This window comes from Stegostoma tigrinum, chromosome 45 (assembly GCF_030684315.1).
Source record: "Stegostoma tigrinum isolate sSteTig4 chromosome 45, sSteTig4.hap1, whole genome shotgun sequence".
NCBI lineage: Eukaryota > Metazoa > Chordata > Chondrichthyes > Orectolobiformes > Stegostomatidae > Stegostoma > Stegostoma tigrinum.
The window spans coordinates 9,143,431-9,166,660 of record NC_081398.1 but is presented as its reverse complement, the minus strand read 5'-3'; the positions used below and the strand labels follow the sequence as shown (position 1 = coordinate 9,166,660).

The 23,230-nt window shown below is 47.1% G+C and overlaps 1 protein-coding gene across 1 annotated transcript in view; it reads right to left on the bottom strand.

Moving 5' to 3' along the window:
* LOC125448669 (zonadhesin-like) overlaps positions 1-23,230 on the bottom strand; it is a 112,674-nt gene that overhangs the window by 17,666 nt on the left and 71,778 nt on the right. Inside the window, exons 34-45 of the mRNA XM_059642657.1 lie at positions 22,794-22,996; positions 19,462-19,603; positions 17,300-17,541; positions 13,642-13,806; positions 12,551-12,678; positions 11,105-11,373; positions 10,403-10,611; positions 9,218-9,359; positions 6,636-6,883; positions 4,568-4,697; positions 3,382-3,640; positions 1,119-1,292 (exon numbers count right to left, since the gene is read on the bottom strand). Coding sequence (XP_059498640.1) covers positions 1,119-1,292; positions 3,382-3,640; positions 4,568-4,697; positions 6,636-6,883; positions 9,218-9,359; positions 10,403-10,611; positions 11,105-11,373; positions 12,551-12,678; positions 13,642-13,806; positions 17,300-17,541; positions 19,462-19,603; positions 22,794-22,996 — 2,311 coding nt within the window. The remainder of the gene's footprint in view (positions 1-1,118; positions 1,293-3,381; positions 3,641-4,567; positions 4,698-6,635; positions 6,884-9,217; positions 9,360-10,402; positions 10,612-11,104; positions 11,374-12,550; positions 12,679-13,641; positions 13,807-17,299; positions 17,542-19,461; positions 19,604-22,793; positions 22,997-23,230) is intronic.

Below are 23,230 nucleotides of genomic sequence, written 5' to 3'. Positions count from 1 at the left end.
GAAAGTTGAGAAGAGGTTTGATTGAGGTGTTTAAAATCATGAAGGCTCTGGGTGGAGTAGAAAGGCGGAAACAGTTCCCATTGGTGGAAGGATTGAGAATGGGAGGACGTGGGTTTAAGAACATTAGCAAGTAGCGACATAAGAAACCTTTTTCACGCAAGTGCTTAGGGTCTGGAGCACACTGCCTGGGATTGTGGTACAGGCAGCTTCAATCGAGACTTTCAAGGAGGAAAGAATGAGCAGGAAGAATGTGCAGGGCTACAGGGAGAAGGCAGAGGAATGGCACTGGGTGAATTGTTCTATCACAGTTTGGGGCTATCTGCTAATTGGCTGACTGCAGTAACTTTTCTACGATCGGTATTTCTGCCTGAATGCAAAGCTGATGTGTTTCAGGTTGCCATGGGGAAGCAGGCATCAGAAACCAATGTTGAGATCGGGTTACGGGTTTCCCGACAAATGAATGTAGATCACAGACAGAAATTCTAGGTGGTCAGCAGAGAGGACAGGTTGTTTTGCTTTACAATGTAGCACAGCATGCCAGAGAGGAATGGTTTGTAGTTGAGGAAATGCATTCTACAACCTTCTGAAGGGACGGTCACCCTGGAATGCGAAATATCATCAGGATAGGCTTACTGCTTGCCGTTTTGGTTTAAGAAACTCTGAAAACTGGTGGAGGGCACAAGTGGCAGTCATGCCAAGCTATTGGTAACAAAATTAAAATTTTTGAAGCAATCCATGTTTTAGCAGTTCTTGTGGCGCAGCAGTAACATTAGCTCCTTCCATCATTAATACAGATGTACCTCCAACAGCAGGTCACTAGATGGTGATCTGGTCAATATTTGTCCTGGTCAATTTAGTGAACTTTCATTGAACTGCCTCAGATGCAGATTAAATCTCCCTTATGCATGAAGACCAACGAAGCTCATCGCATCTCTGCTATGCAGCGCAGTCTGTCTCTGCTCATGGCCTTTGACAGTCAGGATCAGTGTCATTAGTTAGGGAGAGAAATTGTTTCACGTATCTGAAAAACCCTTCAGTTCAATGGAAGTCTAAAAATCCCACAGCCCTCCCAGTCCAGATAAACCCCATCGGAGCCAACGTTGTTAGATTTTGCTTACATGTGAAATGTCTCCGGGTCAATGGTGTGATGGCAGTCTTGGAATGGTCCCTGAGGGTCTATAATTGCCCCGCAGTAAGCCGTACTGTTCATCTTGGCCAGCTGGTCAGGGCTGCACCCTTCCATAAAACCTGTCTCTGGCTCGGGACCAGTGTCCTCACCGACAATTTCACGCCTGCAACACACAGAAATCACAACTAAGCAATGGGAAGAAGGATCTTGTGATGAAGGACAGGCCAGCAGCTTACACCTTGCATGGCAGCTCACCCAACAGCAGGCTGGGAAGACCCTGATATCTCAGAGTTATATAGCATTGAAGCTGAATGTTCGGTCCATTGTGCCCATTGCTGGTTCTTTGAAAGATTTCACCAATTACACCTACCTCCCCGCTTTCCCCTTGACAGCTCACCCAGTCAGACAAGAGATTTCACAATTTTGCATCAGCTGCTCTAATCGAGGCTTAAAATGATCGGGTTTCAGTAGACAGAAAACTGTTGCACAAGGGTATTAACTTGTAGGAAAGCAGCCCATTACCACCCTTCTCAAGGGCTACTTGGGGATAGGCAATAAATGCTGGATCAGCCAGCGACATCCACGTCCTTGAAGTGAATTAAAAAAAGGCAGAATTGGTAGGAGTAACTGTAGGTAAAGGATCAATAAAATGATTTACTCAAATAATTTGATGGCGCTCACTATAGCCTTAGGCAATCCCAAGCTCCACATTGCTTGAAAAAGACACATATTGTTGAAGTTTCTTGATCAGGACAATTCACAAGAATATCAACATAAAGGGGGAACAATGCGTTACACTGCATGCAAAGATGGTGCTAATTAGTCGGCAGCTGGTCTCTGATTGGTCGAGGCACTGCCATGGAGAAAGAACCCAGTTGGACGATGACTGACAATTAATGGCCGAGCTTTGTTTAAATTTTAATCAGGTGTCTTGATTCTGAGTGATCAAGCCTAGGCTTTCCCACAGGCAGTGTAATTATGCCCAGGTTATCCGTTTTAGCATTGTTGGTCGTGAGATAAGTTCTGGCCCCAGTGTTGGGGAAAAGTTCTGCCTCTAAAACCCCCTTCTCCATCCGTCTTCGACAGAGTGCTGCAGATCCTTTCAGACTCATCCATGGAGGCATATAGCAAAGGTAGCACCTCGGACACTGTTTCAGTACGTCCCCCAGGAACATCAACCCTAGATTTTGTGTTCAAGCCCCCAGAATGGAAATTGGATCCCAACATTTTGACCCAGAAAGGGTGAAACCCACTGTGTCGTGACTATGTTGCAGAAAGATGGTGGTGCTTCCCTCACTCCTAACTCAGTCTGGAGAATTTCCATTGATGGGGGAAGCACGACTTGAGACAGTCAAGGGGAGGAGATGGTCTTGTAGTGTTATCATTGGGCTGTTAATCCAGAGACCCAGCTAATGTTCTGGGGACTCACGTCCAAATCTCGCCACAACAGATGGTGGAATTTGAATTCAATTTTTGTTTAAAGTCTGGAATTAAGCATATAATAATGACCATGAATCCATTGTTGGGAAAAGCCCATATGGTTCACTATTTCTCTTTAGGGAAGGAAACTACAATACTTACCTGGTATGGCCTACGTTTGACTCCAGACCCACTCTTAACTGCTCTCTAGGTGATTAGGGAAGGGCAATAAATGCTGAATAAAAAGAGGAAAAAAACTAAAGTCTATCTGAATGAAATGACCAAGTTAAATGACAAACATTTAATTTATCAGTTCAAAGGCCTAATGTCTCTATCCTCTCTTGGGATGTGGGTTTCAATGGCGATGGCAAACATTCAGTTTCCATCCCTAATTGCCCTTGTACCCAAGTGGTTTGCTCAGCCATTTCAGAGGGCAGTTAAGAGCCAACCACATGGGCTATGGGTGCAGAGTCACACACAGGCAAGACCAGGTAAGGAAACCCTAAAGAAAAGTGAAGGAGATGGTGCAGCAATCAATTGTTATTATTGTGGACACCATTACTGGGAGGAGCTCGCAATTCCAAATTTACCAATTTTTCAAAATTTAGATTTCCATGGTTGACGCTGTTTGTGGGAATCTTGCTGTGTGACAACACAAGGCCACGTTTCCTGTGTCACATTGGGCTTCCATTGACTGTAAGTATCTTTGGGAGGTGCTGAGGTTGTGAAAACCTTAAGATGAGGTTTTTTCCTACATCATCGAGCACTTGTCAAACTTATAGGATGCCTTGTTGGAGCCCTGAATGTCATGTTTCCCCTTCACTCCTACTCACCTGTACCTCTGCCTGTTGGGTTCCTGAGGCTTCTGCATCATCCGGCTATCTTCGTCACCCTCATCATCATCACCGTCATCATCTCCCTCCCAATCGTGGTCATCATCCTCCTTGTCCTCCACCTTCCAGCTGTTCCCGAACACTTCCAAGCTGGAAACCCGTGTGCCGTTGGGCAATGTGAAGTCATTCCTGTACCTACCATCGTACGTGCCGCACAGCCCTCGGACTTTATTCTTGTACAGGCTCGGGATAATAATGTCTGGAGGAAGATAAGAGGGTTGGGTGAGGCAGCACGTTCATTTATTGAAGGGACGGGAGTGTCATTGATAGAGTCTTAAGGCCTCACAGCATCAGGGACCTGGGTTCAACCCCACCCTCGGGCGACTGTCTGTGACAATGTGTACATTCTCCCCGGTGTGGGTTTCCTCTGAGTGCTCCAGTTTCCTCCCACAGTCCAAAGATTTCTGGGAAATGCACGGTGATAGGGATTGGGTACGGGGTCGGGAAGCTGTTCATAGGGTCGGTGTGGACACGATGGGCCAAACGGCCTGCTTCCACACTGTGGGGATTTTATGTTGACCCCACAGTCCCACATCACCAGCACTGGACACATATCCCCATCCTACATTAACCAAGACCATTTCAATATTTGAGACCCAGGCAGTGACTTGGCAACAGGTAAGTGTCACTATCTATAAAATCCTAAGGTGTTTTTTCTCTCACACTTATTTACCTTGGAGAAAGTGTGGCAGGTCTCCCCCAGACCGAAAGAGAAATAATTTTTATAAAGCAGTGATATTGGGAAATAAATGTACTGGTTGGACTAGCCCTCCACTGTGAAGCTGGCCAGATCACTGTAAATCATTCGCCAGTTTTACTGCTTTCTCCTCCCAGGTTTTCAGTTGGGCTTGGCCACTCCAGGAGTCAGTTGTGAGAAGACTGGGTTCAACTGGGTATTCAAATGGACCAAAATGGTGGCTCGCAACTGTCACCATGTTCTGGCCACAGACAAACTAGGCTTGTTGAAAACAATTCCGTATCTGGCCGTGGTGGGTTTTGAACCCACGGTTTCACAGGGTGGGGGGGCACAACTCAGGTGCCCATTGGCCTACCGCACTGAGACATTGAACGCCACACCACATCAACTGAACTCCGCCACAGCGGCCATTTTGCAAAGCTCCCTCACCTGCGTTTTCTCTCCCATCGAAGTTGACCGAGAGGCCAAAGTCCGTCTCCATGTAGAGGGTCCGGGCTCTCTGGTAGACATGGAAACCTTCACGCGATTTGTAAGGCGGTCTCACTCTTTCGTCATCCAGCTGTGTCAGGAAGGAAGGTGAAGAAGATTATTTCAAAACGCGGCCAGGATGAGGAAACAGCCTGTTTGGGGAAAGCAGAGCAAAGGACAAGGCCTCAAGTGGATTGAGAACTGAGGCCTGACTGAACAGTCCAACATCACCGGAGAAGCCAGAAACCAAGGTGTCTGTGCTATTTAAAGTTCTTGGTCTTTTAGCCGTCATAGGCCGCTCACTTGAATGGTTGGAATTTAGGGACGGACAGTAAGTGCAGACCCAGCCTGTGCCCATGTCCCATGAAGATTTAAAAGTGTTACGGTATTATTTCCCATTTAATAGTAATAAGACAGTACAGTATTTTGGAAAAAAGACATCCAACAAGTCTGTTTAATTGATCCCACATAGCCATTTCCTGCCAACCTGCCACCTACTGATTGTCTTCTGCCTCCATGATTGCACCTTATGGAGTTATAGGTGATGAAGGGGCAATGCTCCGAAAGCTTGTAATTTCAAATAAACCTGTCAGACTATAACCTGGTCTTGTCTGATTTTATCTACCCCAGGCCAACACTGACACCTCCTTGTCATTATCTGTTGTGATTGGTCTATCTTCAGAAAAGCTCTTCACAGAGAGCTGCTAATGCAAGGTAACATTACAATACCATTGTACAGGAGCTTGGTTAGACCACACCTGGGGTATTATATGTAGTTTTGGTCTCCATTGGTGTCAGCAAAGATTATTTTGCCATGAAGGGAGTGCAGTGAAGGTTCATGACTGAGTCCTGGGGAGTGTTGCTGAGCAAAGAGACCTTGGAGGTGCATCACAGTTCCTTGAAAGTGGAGTCGCAGGTAGACAGGGCGGTGAAGAAGGCATTAGGTACGCTTGTCTTTATTGGTCAGTGCATTGAGTGTAGGAGTTGGGAGGGTCATGTCGTGGCTCTACGAAACATTGGTTAGGCCACTTTTGTAATACTATGTTCAATTCATTTCAACGTAGGAAAGATGGTGTTAAATCTGAAAAGTTGCAGAAAAGATTTACAAGGATGTTGCCAGAGTTGAAGGATTTGAGCTATAGGGAGAGGCTAAATAGGCTGGGGCTATTTTCCCTGGAGTGTCAGAGGGTGAGGGGTGATCTTATAGAGGTTTATATAATCACGAGGGGCATGGATTGAGTGGATAGCCAAGGTCCTTTATTTCCCAGAATATGGGGATCCAAAACCAGAGGGCATAGGTTTGAGGTGAAAGGGAAAAAATATAAAAGGGACCTAAGGGTCAACTTTTTAATGCAGAGGGTGATGCGTGTATGAAATGTGCTGCCAGCGGGAGTGATGGAGGCTGGTACAATTACAACATTTAAGAGGCATCTGGATGAGTATATGAATAGGAAAGGATTTGAGGGAAATGGGCCAAATGCTGGCAAATGGGACTAGATTAATTTAAGATATCTGGTCAGCATGAATGAGTTGGCCTGAAGGGTCTGTTTCCGTGCTGTATGATGCTATGACTGTTTGACCAGACACGCTCCCAGTAATGGTGGAACTGTCCTATGAACAGAGATTGGCCTGTAATGTTTAGAGTTTCAAAGAATCAAGGGTGAGCCCTTATTGAAACTTACAAAATACTTAAACAGAAAGTTGTAGGTAAAAACCATCCTGAGGCTGAAGAGTTTGGAACCGGAGAACACAGTTTTAAAAAAATTAGGGGAATGCCGCTTATGTCCGAGATGATGAAAAAACTTTTGTACTTGGAATTGTCTATCACTGACTGCTATGGGAGCTCAGTTTTTGAGTACTTTTGAGGTAAATATCAATTTCTGATTCCTTATTGGCGCAGGGTTAAGGGACTATGTTGGTCATTGAAGCGTTCGATCAGCCTTGATTGTAGTGAATGGGTAGGACAGGCTCAGTGGACCGAATGGCATCATGTTCCTGTGCCAGAGAAATAGTAAAATGATGCCCTCACCAGGAAACGTTTCTTCTTGTGGAATTCAAGGGAGTGGCCGTAGACGTTGATGTAAACTGCAGACAGGTAGGAGATCTTTCTGTTCTTGTTCCTCACTTGGTTCTTGCCTGTGATGTTGAATGGTTGCAAGCCCTCTGTAGAGTTGAGGGTGGTGACCAAGGTGTAAGTGCCCTTGCCTTGGAAGTGGTGGGCCAAGCCATCGAAGGTCAGGTAGTGAGGGTCACCTGAGATCAGGCAAGTCTCAAAAGCTGGTCAGAGGCAAAGAGAACAGAATTAAAACCATCGTATTGAAGTGAAGACAAGCTGAAGTTGTTAACAGAGAGAGGGTTGAGTGGGCTGCTGATGGAGGTGATCAAAATCATGAAGGTTTTGACAGAGTAAGTAAGGAGGTCCAGTCTTCCAATGAATCCCTATAGTGTGGAAGCAGGCCATTTGGCCCATTTGGCCCGCACTGACCTGCCCATCCAGACCCACCCCTCTATCCTATCCCTGTACCCTTGCATTTCCCCATGGCTATCCTAACCCGCACATCTCTGGACTGTGGGAGGAAACTGGAGCACCTGGAGGAAACCCACTCAGACACAGGGAGAACGTTCAGACTCTACACAGACAGTTGCCCAAGGCTGGAATTGAACCTAGGTCCCTAGTGCCATGAAGCAGCAGTGCTAACCACTGAGCCAACAAGCCACCCCATCTACAACCTTCTGACTTGGTAACTTCTATCTCTGGGCTAGGTGCTGGTGTGGTAGTAATGTCACTGGACTAGGAATTTAGTGACCCAGGCTCATTCTGTAGGGGCAGGGAATCAAATCCCACCACAGCAGCTGGTAGAATTTAAATGCTATTTTAAGTGTGAAATGTAAAGCTTTTTCATTGACAGTGACTATGAAACTATCATCACGTTAGTTGATACATTATTGTCTCCGTTTAGGGAAATATACAACAGGACAAGACCTGCATGTGACTCCAAATGCAAAACAGTGGCGTTGACTCTTAATTGTCCTCTGAAATGTCCCTGGCAATTAGGGACAAACGAGCAATTCTGGTCTTGCCAAGGTTTATCACATGAAAGAATGACAGAAAGAGATTGGTAAAAGAACGAGACAGAGAGAATTTCATTATACAGTGAGTTGCGTTCTGCAACATGCCAAATGATGGTGTTCCCATGCATCTGCCCTGCCTTGTCTGTCTGAGTGGAAGAGGCGTGACGATGCTGTCACCTTAAGACATTATTTTGTCCTGTTTGAAAAGAGATTGTAAGGCCAAGGAGCTGAGCAGTCTGGGGTAAACAGCTTGGGAGGCCTTGGGTTTTTCTTTAATGGAGTCTGAATAGGTGTGCTCAGCTCTCACAGATCAGGATTTCTGAGTTTCGCCTTTTCAGTAGAATCAGAAGCTGTTTCAAAGGTCTTGAGTTAAAAGCTTCAGTGAATGTCTCCTGGCTGCTACTCTCTCTGAATTTTCTCTTCATGATTTTTCTCCTCCTTGATTGGAGAACTAGATGTGAGAATCTGTGTCTGAATTTGCCTTTTTGCCCAGGTGTGTGTTTATCAGATGTTACTATATTGGAACAGTTAATTAGTAATAGTTACCGTATCTATTGTTTGGTTAAGTTTTCCAATAGAGAGAAGTTATTCTAAATTCTTGTTTCTTTGGTTCTTTCTTAACCACAGTTAAAGAGTCATAGAGTCACACATCACAGAAATAAACCCTTTGGTCTAACCAGTCCATGCCGAACATAATCCCAAACTAACTAGTCCCACCTGTCTGCTCCTGGCCCATATCCCTCCAAACATTTCCTATTCATGTACTTATCCAAATGTCATTTAACCATTGTACCCACATCCACCACTTCCTCTGGAAGATCATTCTACACGCGAACAACCCCCTGTGTAAAAAAGTTGCCCCGTATCTTTTTTAAACCTCTCTCGTCTCACCCTAAAAATGTGTCCCTGGTCTTGAAATGCCCTACCCTCGGGAAAGGACAACTACCATTAACTCTATGTGTACCCCTCAGTATTTTGTGAACTTCTATCAGGTTGCCTTTTAGCCTCCTATGCTCCAGTGAAAACAGTCCCACCCTATCCAGCTTCTCCGTATAACTCAAACCTTCCATCCTGGTGAATCTCTCCAGCTTAATAGTATCCTGTGTTTTGCTTAATGTCGAGTAGTTTGACCAATCGAATTGTATCTGGAACACAGCACTTCACAACTGCCTTTAAAGTAAGAAAACTTTAGGGTCTAGGCCACCTTCTTAAAATATTTTGGGGGGGTTCTGGTCTGGCCAGGTTTCTCACAGAGGCCACGAGTTTGGAAGGTCGAGACTTGGCTGCAGTGCTTTTCACATTGTAACCCCCTTTATTTTGTGTGAGCGAGAGAGGGTGTGTTGGGATAACCTGCTTCCTTCACGGTGTCCGTACCTTCTGAAAGTGGAGTTGAGCCAAACGTTAATCTCAGCGCTGGCATTGTGCAGAGCAGTCCTGCCATCAACATTAAATGTTTGGTCCGCTCCAGCAAGGAGCTGAGCAGGAACGGGAGAGGGTGTTGGGCGTTCAGGTTTGGGAGAGAGCGCAAAGGTGACTTACCGACGGGCGTACACTTGTATTTTCCGTTCTTCTTCAAGGCACACACCGAGTTCTCTACACATTTGTGCCTCTTGCAGTGCACTTGCCCTTTCCTGCAGGTACACTTTGTGTCACAGCGCTTATTCAGCCAATTATCACCCGCCTGTGTACAAACACACATTGGAGAATATTAAAGTTGGGTCAGGCTCCCTCCTCATCTGAAACCAAAACACCCACAGAAGCTGTTGGGGGAGGTGGGGGTGTTCGGTGGGGTGGTGGTGCTGTTTCTCATCTTTCCTAGAGCAGGGAAACCGGAACCAAACATGTTAGAGGCAGTTCAGAGGAGATTTACCGGACTAATTCCTGGAACGGAGAAGGTAGTTCTGCAAAATTGGTTGGATATGCTGGGCTTGTATCCACTGAAGAGTAAGAGGTAACCTGATTGGAATATTGGGGTGGCACTCCTGCCTCACAGTACCAGGGACCTAGGTTTGGTCCCAGCCTTGGGCCTGCGTGGAGTTTGCACGCATGTCGCTATGTCTGTGTGTGTTTCCGCCCACAGTCTGAAGTTGCGCAGGCTAGGGTGGATTGGCCTTGCCTAAATCGCCCATAGTGTCCAGGGTTGTGTAGGTTAGATGTATTAGCTATGGGAAATGCAGGGCTTACAGGGATGGGGCTGGGTGGAAAGTTGGGATGCTGTTCAGAGGGTCATTGTGGCCTTGTTGGGCTGAATGGCCTGTTTTCCTCCACTATGTGGTTTCTATGAGTCTTGAATGGGAACAGACATCTGTCATGGGAGAATCTGGATCCAGGGGTGGGGTCACTCCTTAAAAATCAGGGGTTGTCCCTTTAAAACAGTTTTTTGTTCCCTTTTAGTTGTTCATGAAAGTTTGGAAGTCTTCCTGAAAAGTGGTGGCAGCAGTGTTAGAAAGATTCTTAGAAAGAGGTTCAAAGGTTATTAGGGCGGAGACAGAATGTGGATTTGAGGCTCCAATCAGATCAGCCGTGATCTTATTGAATAGTGGCTCAGGCTTGAGGGGCCGAGTGGCCAGCTTCTGCCCCTTGTTCACAGGCAATTCTGTTAAACTGTGGAGGGCATCAGGTCCTGAAAGCCAAGGGCACGATTGGAAATGCTACGCGTGCCCTCTGTAACCCACCGGCCCCACCAACCTCCACAGATGGCCGAGATGGGACCCCAACCATTACCTCATGGTAGTTGCCATTGTAGTCAACGCAGCCACAGTCAGCCAAAGCTACGCAGCGATCGTTGCTCAGCACAAAGTTCTTGTCGCACTCGCAGCCCTCCACGCATGGCCGGTTGATCTCACAGTTCGAGGGGGCGTAGATGTCTGTGCAGGTAGCTGGGCAGGCTGTGGCACACTCAGTGTAGTGGCTGTGCTTTTGGCAGGGCAGGGCTGCAGGGTGAAAGCAGATGTCAGTGAAACACGGGCTGACTGCTGACGTTACCAAACACTCTGTCAGAACTGTCTACAGCGAGAATCGCAGGACAGCCTCAATATCTCCTGGCACCACCTAACAGGTCAACCAGCCCGATGTGCTCTGGGGGACCTTGCAGGCTACAAGTAGGCTGAATGACTCCTCTTGTCTAACAGGCTTGAAGGGCTGAATGGCATCCTCCTGTATAACACACTTAAGGGGCTGAATGGCCTCTTCCTGTATAACAGGCTTGAGGGGCTAAATGGCGTTTCCATGCGTAACAGTCCTGAGGGGCTGAATGGCAGGTATCAGCTGAGTCAGTCAGCCTTCCAGTTACCTCCCTTAGTTCAATGGCCTTTAACTCTGACAGCTCCTGTGAATGACAGCTTCCAGGAGAAGAGGGCGGTGTGCATGTTGTGATGGCGTGGAGCGGGGAGCTTGTAAAAGCCGCGTGAGGTCTGTGTCACTTACGACAGAAGGTGCTGTTCCTCCACTTAATGTCGATGCCCTCGCTCTTGCAGGCTTCGATGTAGGACTGGATATTATCGCAGAGGGTGGAGATCATGCCAGAGTACATGCACATGTCGAACACGCAGTTCTCAATGAATGGCGCTGGCTTCACTACGTTGTGGCATTTCTGGTACTTGGCCGATAACAGCTCGCGGCACTGTGCTGCCCATGCCTTCTTATCTTCGGCCTTACACAACGGATTCAGATGCTCTCGGTCATCAGACTTGCAGCTGAATGACAAAAAGGCAGCGTGAGTCAGCGAGTCAGCTCCACCTGTTGCACAGAACAGTGTCACACCAGGGGCCCAACCCTAACATTTTTTTTGGTGGGGAGGGACCAGTGTGGGGCAAAGGTTCCATTCCCAACTCGGCAACTGTTGGAAACTAAATTGAATTAGATAATAAATCTGGAAGATCGAGCTGTAAATGGCTAACTTGAAACTACCATTAGTTGCATACAGTTCTGGCCTCCACACTACCAGAAGGATGTAGATGCTTTGGTAAAGGTTTGCCAGGATGTTGGGAGACTTTAGCTGTGAAGAAAGGTTGGATGGATTGGGTTTGTTTTCACTGGAACATAGGAGGCTGAGGGGTGACCTGATAGAAGTTTATGAGAGTGTGAATGGCTGGATAGAGTGGAAAGTATGAGGCTCTTCCTAGGGTGGAGGGGTCAATTACTAGGGGACACAGGCTCAAGACACAGGGGGAATGTTTAAAAGAGATGTGCAAGGCATGTTTTTCACACAAAGGGCGGTGAGTGCCTGGATGCACTGCCAGAGGAGGTTGTGGAAGCAGACACACTATCAGCTTTCAAGAAGCACCCGGACGCATACACGAATAGGAAGGGAACAGAGGGATATGGATCCTGTAAGTGAAGGCAGTTTTAGTTTGGAAGGGCACAAATGTGACAGCACAGGCTTGGAGGGCCCAAAGGGCCTGTTTCTGTGCTGTAGTGTTCTCTGTTCTTTCATCTAATTGTTGGCAAAATCCACCTGGTTCACGACAAGCCAGAATGCTACCTACCTGCTGGTACTAGCTTTTCATTTTTAAAGTGGTCCGTAGAAAGATGAGATGAGAGATGAGGATGTATTTTTTCCACCAACATGGTCAGGAGTCTGGAACCCAATGGCCAAGAGGATCGGATAGGCAGAAATTCCCCAGTTCATTGAAAGGATATCTGGATCTATACCTTGAGTACTATACCCGAAAGGTTACAGACTGAGCACTGAAAAAGGGATTAGCTTGAGGTAATTTGTTGTATGGCCGTTCCAGACATGAGGGGTAGAGTTGTTCCTTTCCAACATTCTATGACTTGCCATTGGCTGCAAAGGTTTTGGTATATCCAGAGATTGGAAAAAGGGGCTATACAAATGCACCTTGTTTTCAACCTTACTCTCCTTTCTCTTACCCTGAGTCCTTGCCATTTTCGATCTGCCAACTGTTGCCAAACTGGGTGACGTTTTTACCCTGGAGACCATTGCGCATTAGGAGCTCATCAGTTTGGTTATTGTTAAAGTTTCCGCACATGCCACACACCTGGAATAAATACAGGAGGTTACTGATGTGACTCTGAACAGCTTTCTCCTTTAACAACCTTATAGAGAGGAGCAGGGCCCCTCGATCCAACATAATCTCAACTCCATTTGTCTACCTGATTCCCTGATTCCTTTAGAATTCAGAGCTTGACCGCCGAGAAGGAGGCCATTCAGCCCATTAATCCCTGTTAGCTTGCTCTTGAGCAACAGCCTATCCCATTCCCCTCCGCTCTATTCCCTATCCTATTCCCCTCCGTTCTATTCCCACAAATTTAATTCCCTCATCAACCTATCCCATTCCTCTCCACTCTATCCCCGCAAGTTTAATTCCCTCAAGTGCCAGCCCAATCATCTTTCAAAATCATTCAGCGTTTTTCAAATCTAAACCTGGCCTCCATCTCTAAAATCTGCCTTGAATATACTCTTTCTGGGGCAAAGGATTCCAAATAACTTGAAAAACCCCTGAAGGGATTTCTCCTCATCTCAGTTTGCACCCTAATCTGACGATTACGACCCCTAGTTCTAGACTCTTGCAAGGACTCACTCCACAAACACGTGTGAATGTATGTACAGGAATAGGTCACCCACAAGCCTGCCCTGTCTACTAATAAGATCACAGCTGATCTGATAACTCCACATTTCCATTCTACCATGGATAACCTTTCACCTGGTGGGAGCAAGTGCTAGCCCTTACAGTGACACTCAGATCCTAAGAATGAATTGAAGAAAAGAATAACATAATGTTAACATTTGGCCCATCTGCTCTGTACTGGTGTATCAGCCCCATAGAAGCCTCCTCCAAATATACTTTCAACATGCCTCTGGTATCTCCTTATTTTTCCATCATGTGTTTGTCCAGTTTCCCTTCAAATTCATTGACATTATCCACCTGCCGGAGTGAGTCACACAGACCCTCCCCAACACCCAACCCTGTGTGTTAGCTGGACCGGCCGCCCAGTCTCACCTTTCCAAAGTACGTGTTTGGAAGTTTAATCTCAAGGTGATGGTTGCCATCGAACCTGACCATCAGCCCAAACTTGGTCTCCAGGACGTTGTAGATGCCGCTGGAGTAGATGTTGACTCCAATTATATTGTTCTCAAATGGCGTCCTGATCATCTTATCATTGAGCTGTAAAGGAAGAACGAAAGGAACGTCCTGTGATTACTAAGCTGGTGAGTGTGGGTCAGTTTCAGGAAAGCCTTAGGCAGCCATTTAGCGATTCTAGCCTCACCACTAGCCCAGTGCTCGACTGACTTTCCCAGTAGCCTCCCAGTATCTCTCCAATGCTTCTTGAGCAGCTAGCAGAAGTGAGAGACAAGTGGTGGATCCCCAAGACCAAATCCAATTCTAGAAAGGATGTAAACACACTGTAGAGGGCACATGGTTGTTGTCAGGACAGGAAAAAATGTAGCTCAAGAGGTTGTTCTTCTTGAGGTTGAGGCGAGATTTGGTTGAGATGCACAGAAATATGAGGGTCCTGGAAGGAAAGATTTATTATCGGTGTTCTATCTAAACTGCGTAATTGTTCAGAGGAGTTTGCAATAACTAATCAGCGTGCCTCACATAGACATGAGAGGGAACACAGCCTATTGCTGTCAATGGAGGAGCCAGTGACCAAGTTGGGTGGGGGGGGGGGGAAAGAGGGCATGGATTTCAACTGATTGGTAGAAAGTTAGAGGGGAGATGAGAAATAACCTTTCCACACAGAGGGTGACTGGTGCCTGGGACTCCCTCCCTGAGAGGATTGGGGAGGCAAACACCCTCAACTCATTGTGTCTGATGTGCGCATCAAACATTGTAACTGGCAGGGCTATAGTCTGAATACTGGGAAGAGGAGTTAGGCAGGATGGCGTGGTGACAATGGGCAGAGTGGGCCTCTTTCCCTGCCATAAGCTTTCTGTGTTTCTAAATGTGTTTAGGACAGTAATTTCCATCACTAAGGGAAGGTGTGAAACCTGTTTTACTTTTCCCATTAACTATCGGGAATGTGGGCACCAGCTGTATTCAGAATATAAATGAACATTGGATTGTGCCTGTGTCTATGGTTGAGGTCTTTCCATGTGTGAGTGGCTGCGGGAAATTCGACTGTGAGAAGCGTCATGCCCAATCTTGACCATGTGACAAGCTGTCCTGTAGGAAAGCCAGTAACCAGCTTGTGAGGCCTTGGTGTTTTTTCTTAAAAGTTAGAACAATAGAAGCAGCCTGACTGGGTGTGGTGAAGCTTCCAGCCACAGATACAGGGATTTTTAGTTTAGCTTTCAGCAGTTGTTGCTGGGGTCTCAGTAGGGTTGGAAGGCACTAAATCTCTCCTGGCTGCTACACTCTGTCTCTCTCTCTCTCTCTGAATTGTCTTTTGATGTCCTATCTGCCTGGATTGGAGAACTGCATGTGAGACAATCTATTTCTGAATTCGCCTTTTTGCCAAGGGTGTTTTATTAGATATTACTCTATTGCAGGAGTTACCTTTAAGTGGTAAAATAATCCATTATTCTGTCAAGTTTTCCAGCAAAGTTATCCCAAGTTCCTCTTTGTTTTATTTGTATTTTACCTGTAGTGTTTGAATGAATTATGTTTTGCGTAATGTCAAGTAGTTTGATAGATCGAATTGCACCTGGAACACAACACCTCACATTTATCCTCACCTCATGCCTCCCTTTAAAATCGCAAAACGTTAGGGGCTAGGCTACCTTCTTAATATAATTTGAGGGTGTCTGTTGTGATGCACAGCAGTGGTGACGGGAAGTGGCTGCCTGTGGGTCACCAGTCTGGAACAGAGCCTTTTCTTCCGCTTGTGGTCGAAGAGGCCCAGTACCCAAACCCCACACACCTCACCACGCTACTCCTGAGAGCTGTTGGTGGATCAGGAAACCAGCTGTAGTCAGAGGGCAGTGGGTTCCAGTCCCACCCCGAGCACATTAAGACAGGACGCAGAGGTCTCTTCAACCAAATGGTGGCAAGTTTCCGACATAGAACATTACAGCACAGTGCAGGCCCTTCGGCCCTCGATGTTGTGCCGACCTGTCATACCGATCTCAAGCCCATCTAACCTACACTATTCCATGTACGTCCATATGCTTATTCAATGACGACTTAAATGTACCTAAAGTTGGCGAATCTACTACCGTTGCAGGCAAAGCGTTCCATTCCCTTACTACTCTCTGAGTAAAGAAACTACCTCTGACATCTGTCCTATATCTTTCACCCCTCAATTTAAAGCTATGCCCCCTCGTGCTCACCGTCACCATCCGAGGAAAAAGGCTCTCCCTATCCACGCTATCTAACCCTCTGATTATTTTATATGTTTCAATTAAGTCACCTCTCAACCTTCTTCTCTCTCATGAATTTTTTTTCTCTCTTTTTTTCACCATCCCCCCAAACCTCCCACTGACTGAGGATGAATGGTCAGTCCTAAGCAAGGGCCTCACCTTGGTCCCCCTACAACCACACATCAACGAATACCAGTCACGTTTGGACATAGAGCAGTATTTCCACCGCCTTCGCCTCTGGACTGACCTATCCCCTCCCTACCTCCCCACCTATCTTCTTTTCTTTCCATCTTCGGTCCACCTCCCCCTCTCTCCTTATTTATTCCAGAACCCTCACCCCATCCCCCTCTCTGATGAAGGGTCTAGGCCCGAAACGTCAGCTTTTGTGCTCTTGAGATGCTGGTTGTTTGCAGACCTGTTTTGCTGGTTTTAGGAAATCAGGGCACCCAAATATGAATGAGTATTACTTCCCTGTCGCCCTTCTGACTGAAAAACTACAGCAATATATCCTGGTAAAAATGGGATTGTTTCCCTTGAGAAATGCAACCTCTGGAGGACTGTGTGACAAAGTTGTTGACAAAATGTGGAAAACTCAGCCCCATATTGCAGCCAAATCTGCGGCTGTGATTGGACACGGGAACAGGAGGAGGCCATTCAGCTCCTTCAAGCCTGCATGACTGCATTACCATTTCCCCACATTATCCCTGTATTCCTTGGTGTGATTAGTATGTGGATACTTGGCGATCTCTGACTGGAATGTACTCATTGTTTGCACCTGTGAGAGGGAATTTCAAAGCTTCATTAGCCTCTGAGTGAAGAAATTCCTCCCTTTCCCATCCTTAAAAGGTATGCCCCTTATTCCAAGACCTGTGTCCCCCAGGTCTTGACCCTCCTGTTCCCCAGACAGAGGGATATGTGCTTCCTGCACCTGCTCTATTTGGGAATTCTCTATGAAATTACCCTTCATTTTACCACGCTGCAGAGAACACAGACTCGGCCTTTTCAATCTCACGTCATAAACAGCCTTGCAATCCCGAACTAATTAGAATTAAAAATGACCTTTAAGGCAGGAATTATTTTCGTTTTCTCCCTAGAACAATTCGCAAAGTTGTCATTCCGCATGGAAAGTGACACCCTTTGAATAATCACTTTGTTTTCTCGTCTGATCCCAATTAATAATGTGCAGCGATTTTCTACACCCAGCGGTAGGCACTGGCCCTAAAGGGGAGTTTTTCCAAATTAACCAGCAGGGTCACGATGTGCAGCTGTGGAAAAGCCACACTGGCCTTTGTAAAGATGCACGAGGGTCTTTAACGTAGCGCCAAACAAATTGCTGACATTCTGCAGGGACCCACCAGTAACCTTCTGCTCTTTTGCATGGTGATGCTGAGCCCTTCGATGTCGATGTGGACCTCGCTGAGGTAGGAGGCATATGGCATTCCCCGCGGCTCGTTCTTGCCACTGATGGTGAATGGCGTCACCATGGTGGGGTTGCAGGTGGTGACCAGGGTGTAGGTACAGGTGCCCAGGAAGGTGTGCATGGCATTGTCGAAGGTGTAGTAGTGAGGGTCACCGGCAACGTGGCAGGACGCTGTGCCTGTTTGGAGAAGATGACACGCAAATGTAGGTCAAAGGGAAACAAACAGTAAGGCAGCGTCAACTCGAACCTGTGCCCCTCCTTCAGTACGTAGCAATGGGGCATTTTTATCTGAGATTCTTGAGGAAGAGATATAGAGACTCCCTGGGGGCCCTTCCCTGTAAATACTGACGCACTCTCCCCACCTCCCTCAGGGACCCCCTGTAAATACTGACACACTCCCCCCTTCCATCAGGATCCCCCAGTAAATACTGACTTATTCACCCCCCTCCCTTGGGGACCCCTATAAATACAGACACCATGCTGACATATCTGTAGAAACTGTCTGTATCCTAAGTACTGTTAACTGACATGCACAGGGAGAAGAGCAGCAACATTTTCTCATTCCCCGCAGAATCAATATGAGAAGGAAATCACACAGTCAGGTGGCTGTTTGTGAGATCTTCCTGTGTGCAGGTTGGGTGCACTTCAGGGCTTCAAAAGCTTTTGGACATCTTGATGTTGTGAAAGATTTGGGATTTTCACTCAGGGCAGTGAAGAGTTGGAGGTGAATTGTGGGTTTGGCAAAGTAACAGGACTATACAACATTTCTGAAGAAGGGTCTAGACCGGAAAAGTTAGCTTTCCTGCTCCTCTGATGCTGCTTGGCCTGCTGTGTTCATCCAGCTCTGCACCTTGTTATCTCAGATTCTCCAGCATCGGCAGTTCCTACTGTCTCTGTACAACTAGGGGCATGTCACTATCGGGATCAGAGTTTCTGTAATGTACACATCCTACCAACACATGGCACTGTTGCACTGTGTGCCAACCAGAGTCTCTCAAACTTTCTAAAAACCAAAATAGCTGCGGATGCTGTAAATCAGGAACGAAAACAGAAGTTGCTGGAAAAGCTCAGCAGGTTTGGCAGCATATGTGGAGAAAAAAATCAGAGTTAACACTTCTGAGGAAGGGTCACTGGACTCTAAACTGCTGAGCTTTTCCAGCAACTTCTATTTTCGTTCCTTTCAAACTTTTGCTCAGAGACACTCCATTTTTGAGGAGCAGGAATTGAAAACACTCAACACAACATCGGCTTGGGGAGGTTTGTTAGAGTGGGGTTGGAGTCAGGACATAACCCCTTTCTCTTGCTAAATGCTACTCTGTGGCATGGTTACATGCCCAGTTTGAATGTGAGGGACTAGGTCTAGCGGGAAATGGGTGAGGCAGGTTGTAGGTAAGCTGGCTACATGGCTGGAGGGTCATGGAGCAGTTGAGTGAGTTTGTGAGGAGTAGGCTGGTGGATAGGTAGTTAGATCTGATCGTGAGGGAGGGTTATATTTGTAAAGTCAGCTTCGAGTTGGTCAAAGTGTCATCCTTGAGTTAGATACAGAATAATCTCATTCTACACTGTCCCCTGTCAAACACTCCCAGGATAGAGACAGCATGGAGTTGGATACATAGTAAAGCTTCCTCTACACTGTCCCCAAACACTTCCAAGACAGGGACAGCATAGGATAGACACAGTAAAGCTCTCTCTACACTGTCTCCCATCAAACACTCTGAGGACAGGGGCAGCACAGGGTTAGATGGAGAGTAAAGCTTCTTCTACATTGTCCCCCATCAAATACTCCCAGGGATGGGCAAAGCACAGGGTTAGATACAGAGTAAAGCTCTCTCTACACTGTCCCCCAATCAAATACTCCCAGGACAGGGACAGCATGGGGTTAGATACAGAGTAAAGCTTCCTCTACACTGTACAAATCAAACACTCCCAGGACACGGCAGTTCAGTATTAGATATAGAGTAAAGCTTCCTCTACACTGTCTCCCATGAAACACTCCCAGTTGCTGCATGGATTCAAACACAAGTTAACAGCCATGCTGGCGTTGAGGTATATACAGAGCAGAATTCATTCTGACTTGTATCTTGTCCGCTGCCTGACCTGATGAGTGACAGCCTGGGACTCCATCCAGGACCATGCACTTGTCCAGAGGCCCACACCTCCAGTTCTCACACGTGATGTTGCTGGGGCTGGAGCAGGTACAACGTTTGGTGCAATTTTCGTTCACCCAGGACTCTCCTAGCTGTTGAGAGATTGACAGGGACATCAGTGATTTTATTTACTTGTTCTTGGTGTGCTATTTTCTGCAGTTCTGTGCAGCACCTCAATCCCAAACAGACCCCATGCTCACTGACCTAGACTGGCTCGCTGCCTGCTGACAACTCAGTTTAACAATTCTCTGACTGTATTCAATTGCTGTGTCTGGCCCAAAACTGTCTGACAACAGTGTAGCCTCTGATCCTGGCTGCTTGTAGATCTCCCAACACCCACCACTCCACCAGCAGTGGCCATGCCTCCAGTTTCCTGGGGGGCCTAAGCCCAATAAAACCCTCTGCCTCTCCCTCCTCCTTTGGGATGCTCCCTGAACTCTAACTGTAATAGGCTCCGGTTTCTGGTCTCTTTGTGCTGTGCCAATGGAGAGGCAGATTGACTGAGTGAATCCTGGAAGAACTGCACACCCCAATTCCGGGCAGGTAGATTACATCGCAGCGCAGAGTGGACCTTTTCCAGACGGAATTTCCTCCTCACAGGTGGCGGAATCACAAGGCAATTGGATCAGCTACTGTAGACTGGGACCCCCCCGCCCACCCCCCACCTGCGATGGCTCCTGGGTAACCCCTATCCCAGGATGCGGAGTCATCGGTGGGTCGGGGGTCCGGGAGGGGTGGGAGGTGAGAGCCACAGGGATTTTGCATTGTTATGGAGGGGGATCTGCTATGGAGATGATCAGAAAGTATTGTTGGAAGCCATTTGGCCCATCCTACGAATGGTGGCCACTTTGAAAGAGATTTCCAATTAATTCCACAAATCCCTCTGCCTTCTCACAACATATCCTTCCCTGTGTGATTGCAAATGTATCCTCTTCAAAAATTACACCCTTTGGAAGTGCCTGCTCAATCCATTTCCTCTGCCTTTTCGGGCACCCCACTTCACAGCAGCTCACTGGCTTTTAATGTTTATCCTTATCTGAACTTTGGTTCTTTTGTTGATGATCTTCCTTCCGTGTCCCCTCGGTTACCGACCTTCCTGTCTCCATTTTTAGCCATTTGAAAGCCTTTGAGACTTTGAAGAGCTTGATTAAGTCTCTCTTTAACCTTCTCTGCTCAGATACTGGCTTCTCCTGCCTCTCTGCATAATTGAATTCGCTCATGCCACAAACATTCTAGGAAATTCCAAGTGGAGCAGCCCAGTGGCTCAGTGGTTAGCACGGCTGCTTCACAGCACCAGGGACCCGGGTTTGATTCTATCTTCAGGCGACTCTGTGTGGAGTTTGCACATTCTCCCTGTGTTTGGGTGGATTTCCTCCAGGTGCACCGGTTTCCTCCCACAGTCCAAAGATGTTCAGGTTAGGGTGGATTGGCTGTGCTAAATTGTCCTGTTGTGTTCAGGGATGTGTAGATTAGGTGGGCTATGGGGGGATGGGTCTGGGTGGGATGCTGCAAGTGTCGGTGTGGACTTGTTGGGCTGGAGGGCCTGCTACCACACTGTGGGTATTCTTAAAAAAAAATTCTGTGTTTCAGGACAAGTTTGACCAATGGAGTGAGAAGTTAGGAAGGAATGTTATTAAAGTGGAAAACGGTATAGAGATTTACCAGGATGCTGACGGGGTTGAGTTATAAGGAGAGGTTGGATAGGCTGGGGATTTGTTCTTTGACGCATCAGGGGCTGAGGGATGACCTTATAGAGGTTTATAAAATCATGAGGGGCCTGGATAGGGTGAATAGCCAAGGACTTTCTCCCCAGGGGAGAAGAGTCCAAAGCTAGAGGGGTATAGGTTTAAGGTGAGAGGGGAAAGATTTAAAAGGGACTGGAGGGGCAACTTTTTCATGCAGAGTGTGGTGTGTGTATGGAATGAGCTGCCAGAGGGAGTGGTGGAGGCTGGTACAGTTACAGCGTTTAAAAAGCATCTGGGTGGGTACTTGAAAAGGAAGGGTTTAGAGGGGTATGGGCTAAATGCTGGCAAAGGGGACTAGATGAATATAGGATATTTCGTAGTCCTGGACAAGTTGGACCGAAGGGTCTGTTTCCATGTTGTACATTTCTATGTTTAAGAGGGGTGAGGGGAGTTAAGAACAGAATGAAGGAGCACAAGCCTTATCTGTGCACCTTGTCCTCATAATTTACCCTTTAGACCTGGTGAAGCCTGGGTCTTTATTGTTCAGGGATTGGAGTACAGGAATAAATCAAAGTCTTCTACAGTTGTTCAGGGTTTTGAGTCAACCACACCCAGCATACAATGTGTAATTTTGGTGCAATATTGAGGTGATACACCAAAGATTGGTGCGACAGGTCCCTGTGATAAGGGGATTGCTCCATGGCAGCAGACAGAGCAAAGTGGGTCAAAATTCTCTGCAACTCGGAAAAATGAGAAATGCTATTGTTGAAATCTACAAGACGCTGAAGGGATTTGACGGGGTAGACACTGAGGTCGTTGGGTCCGGATGGGGAGCACAGACTTGGGATATGGGCTCGATCTTTTCAGGCTGAGTTGAGGAGAAATTCCTTCACTCAGAGGATGGGGAGTCTCTAGAATTTTCTCCCACATGGCAATGCTCTATCATTGAATTTATCAAAAGCTGGGATCAACAGGATTTCACTGTCTCTTGAGGATTTGATTGGATGCGGGGAGCCTACAGGAAAATGGAGTTAAAGCCCAGGAGCATGGTGGCTCGCTGATTAGCGCTGCTGCCTCACGGCGCCAGGGACCCAGGTTCGATTCCACCCTTGGTCGACTGTCTGTGTGGCGTTTGCACATTCTCCCTGTGTCTGCGTGGGTTTCCTCTGGGTGCTCCAGTTTCCTCCCACAGTCCAAAGATGTGCAGGTGAGTGTGGATTGGACGTGCTAAATTGCCCCATAGTGTCCAGACATGTGCAGGGCTAGGAGAATTAGCTGTGGGAAATGCAGGGTTACAGGCACAAGGCAGTGGCCTGCATCTGGGTGGGTTGCTCTCTGGAGGGCCAGTGTGGACCCGATGGGCTGAATAGCCTCCTTCTGCACTGTAGGAATTCTAAAATTCATTCTATGAACTGTAATGACACATCAGAAAAAATATCGACAACAAAAGCGTAACTCCTAACCATTTTGTATTCCATCACTGCATATTCTGTCACCTCAACACAACCTCCCCCAGCACTCCACCCCCACACACTGCACCCTAGTAACCCAGGTCAGATTATCTAGGTGTTTGGTGGGTGACTGCAGATTTACTTACCAGCCGGTAGTTCCGCTCAGGGTCCAAACAGCCACACTGACTGAAGGGGACACACTGGTCCCCGCTCAGGACGTAGCCCTCATCACAGACACAGTCCTCCACACAGGGCGCGCTGCAGTCATTGGGAGCTGACAGGTCGGTACAGGATGCAGGGCAGGCACTGGCACAGGGCTCATAGTGACTGCCAGCCGAGCAGCTCAGAGCTGGCGAGGAGAGAGAGAAAATAAATACTGGGCAACAGGACACACACAGACACACACACACACACACACACAGGCAGACATATAGACACTCACAGTCGCAAATAAACTGGAAGAGGCCACTCAGCCCCTCAAGCCTGTCTCTCTATTCAATGAGATCGCAACTGTGATCTATATTTTAACTTGATTTGCTTAGTTTCAATTCTTTTAATCCTCTTGCCTAACAAATAACATTTC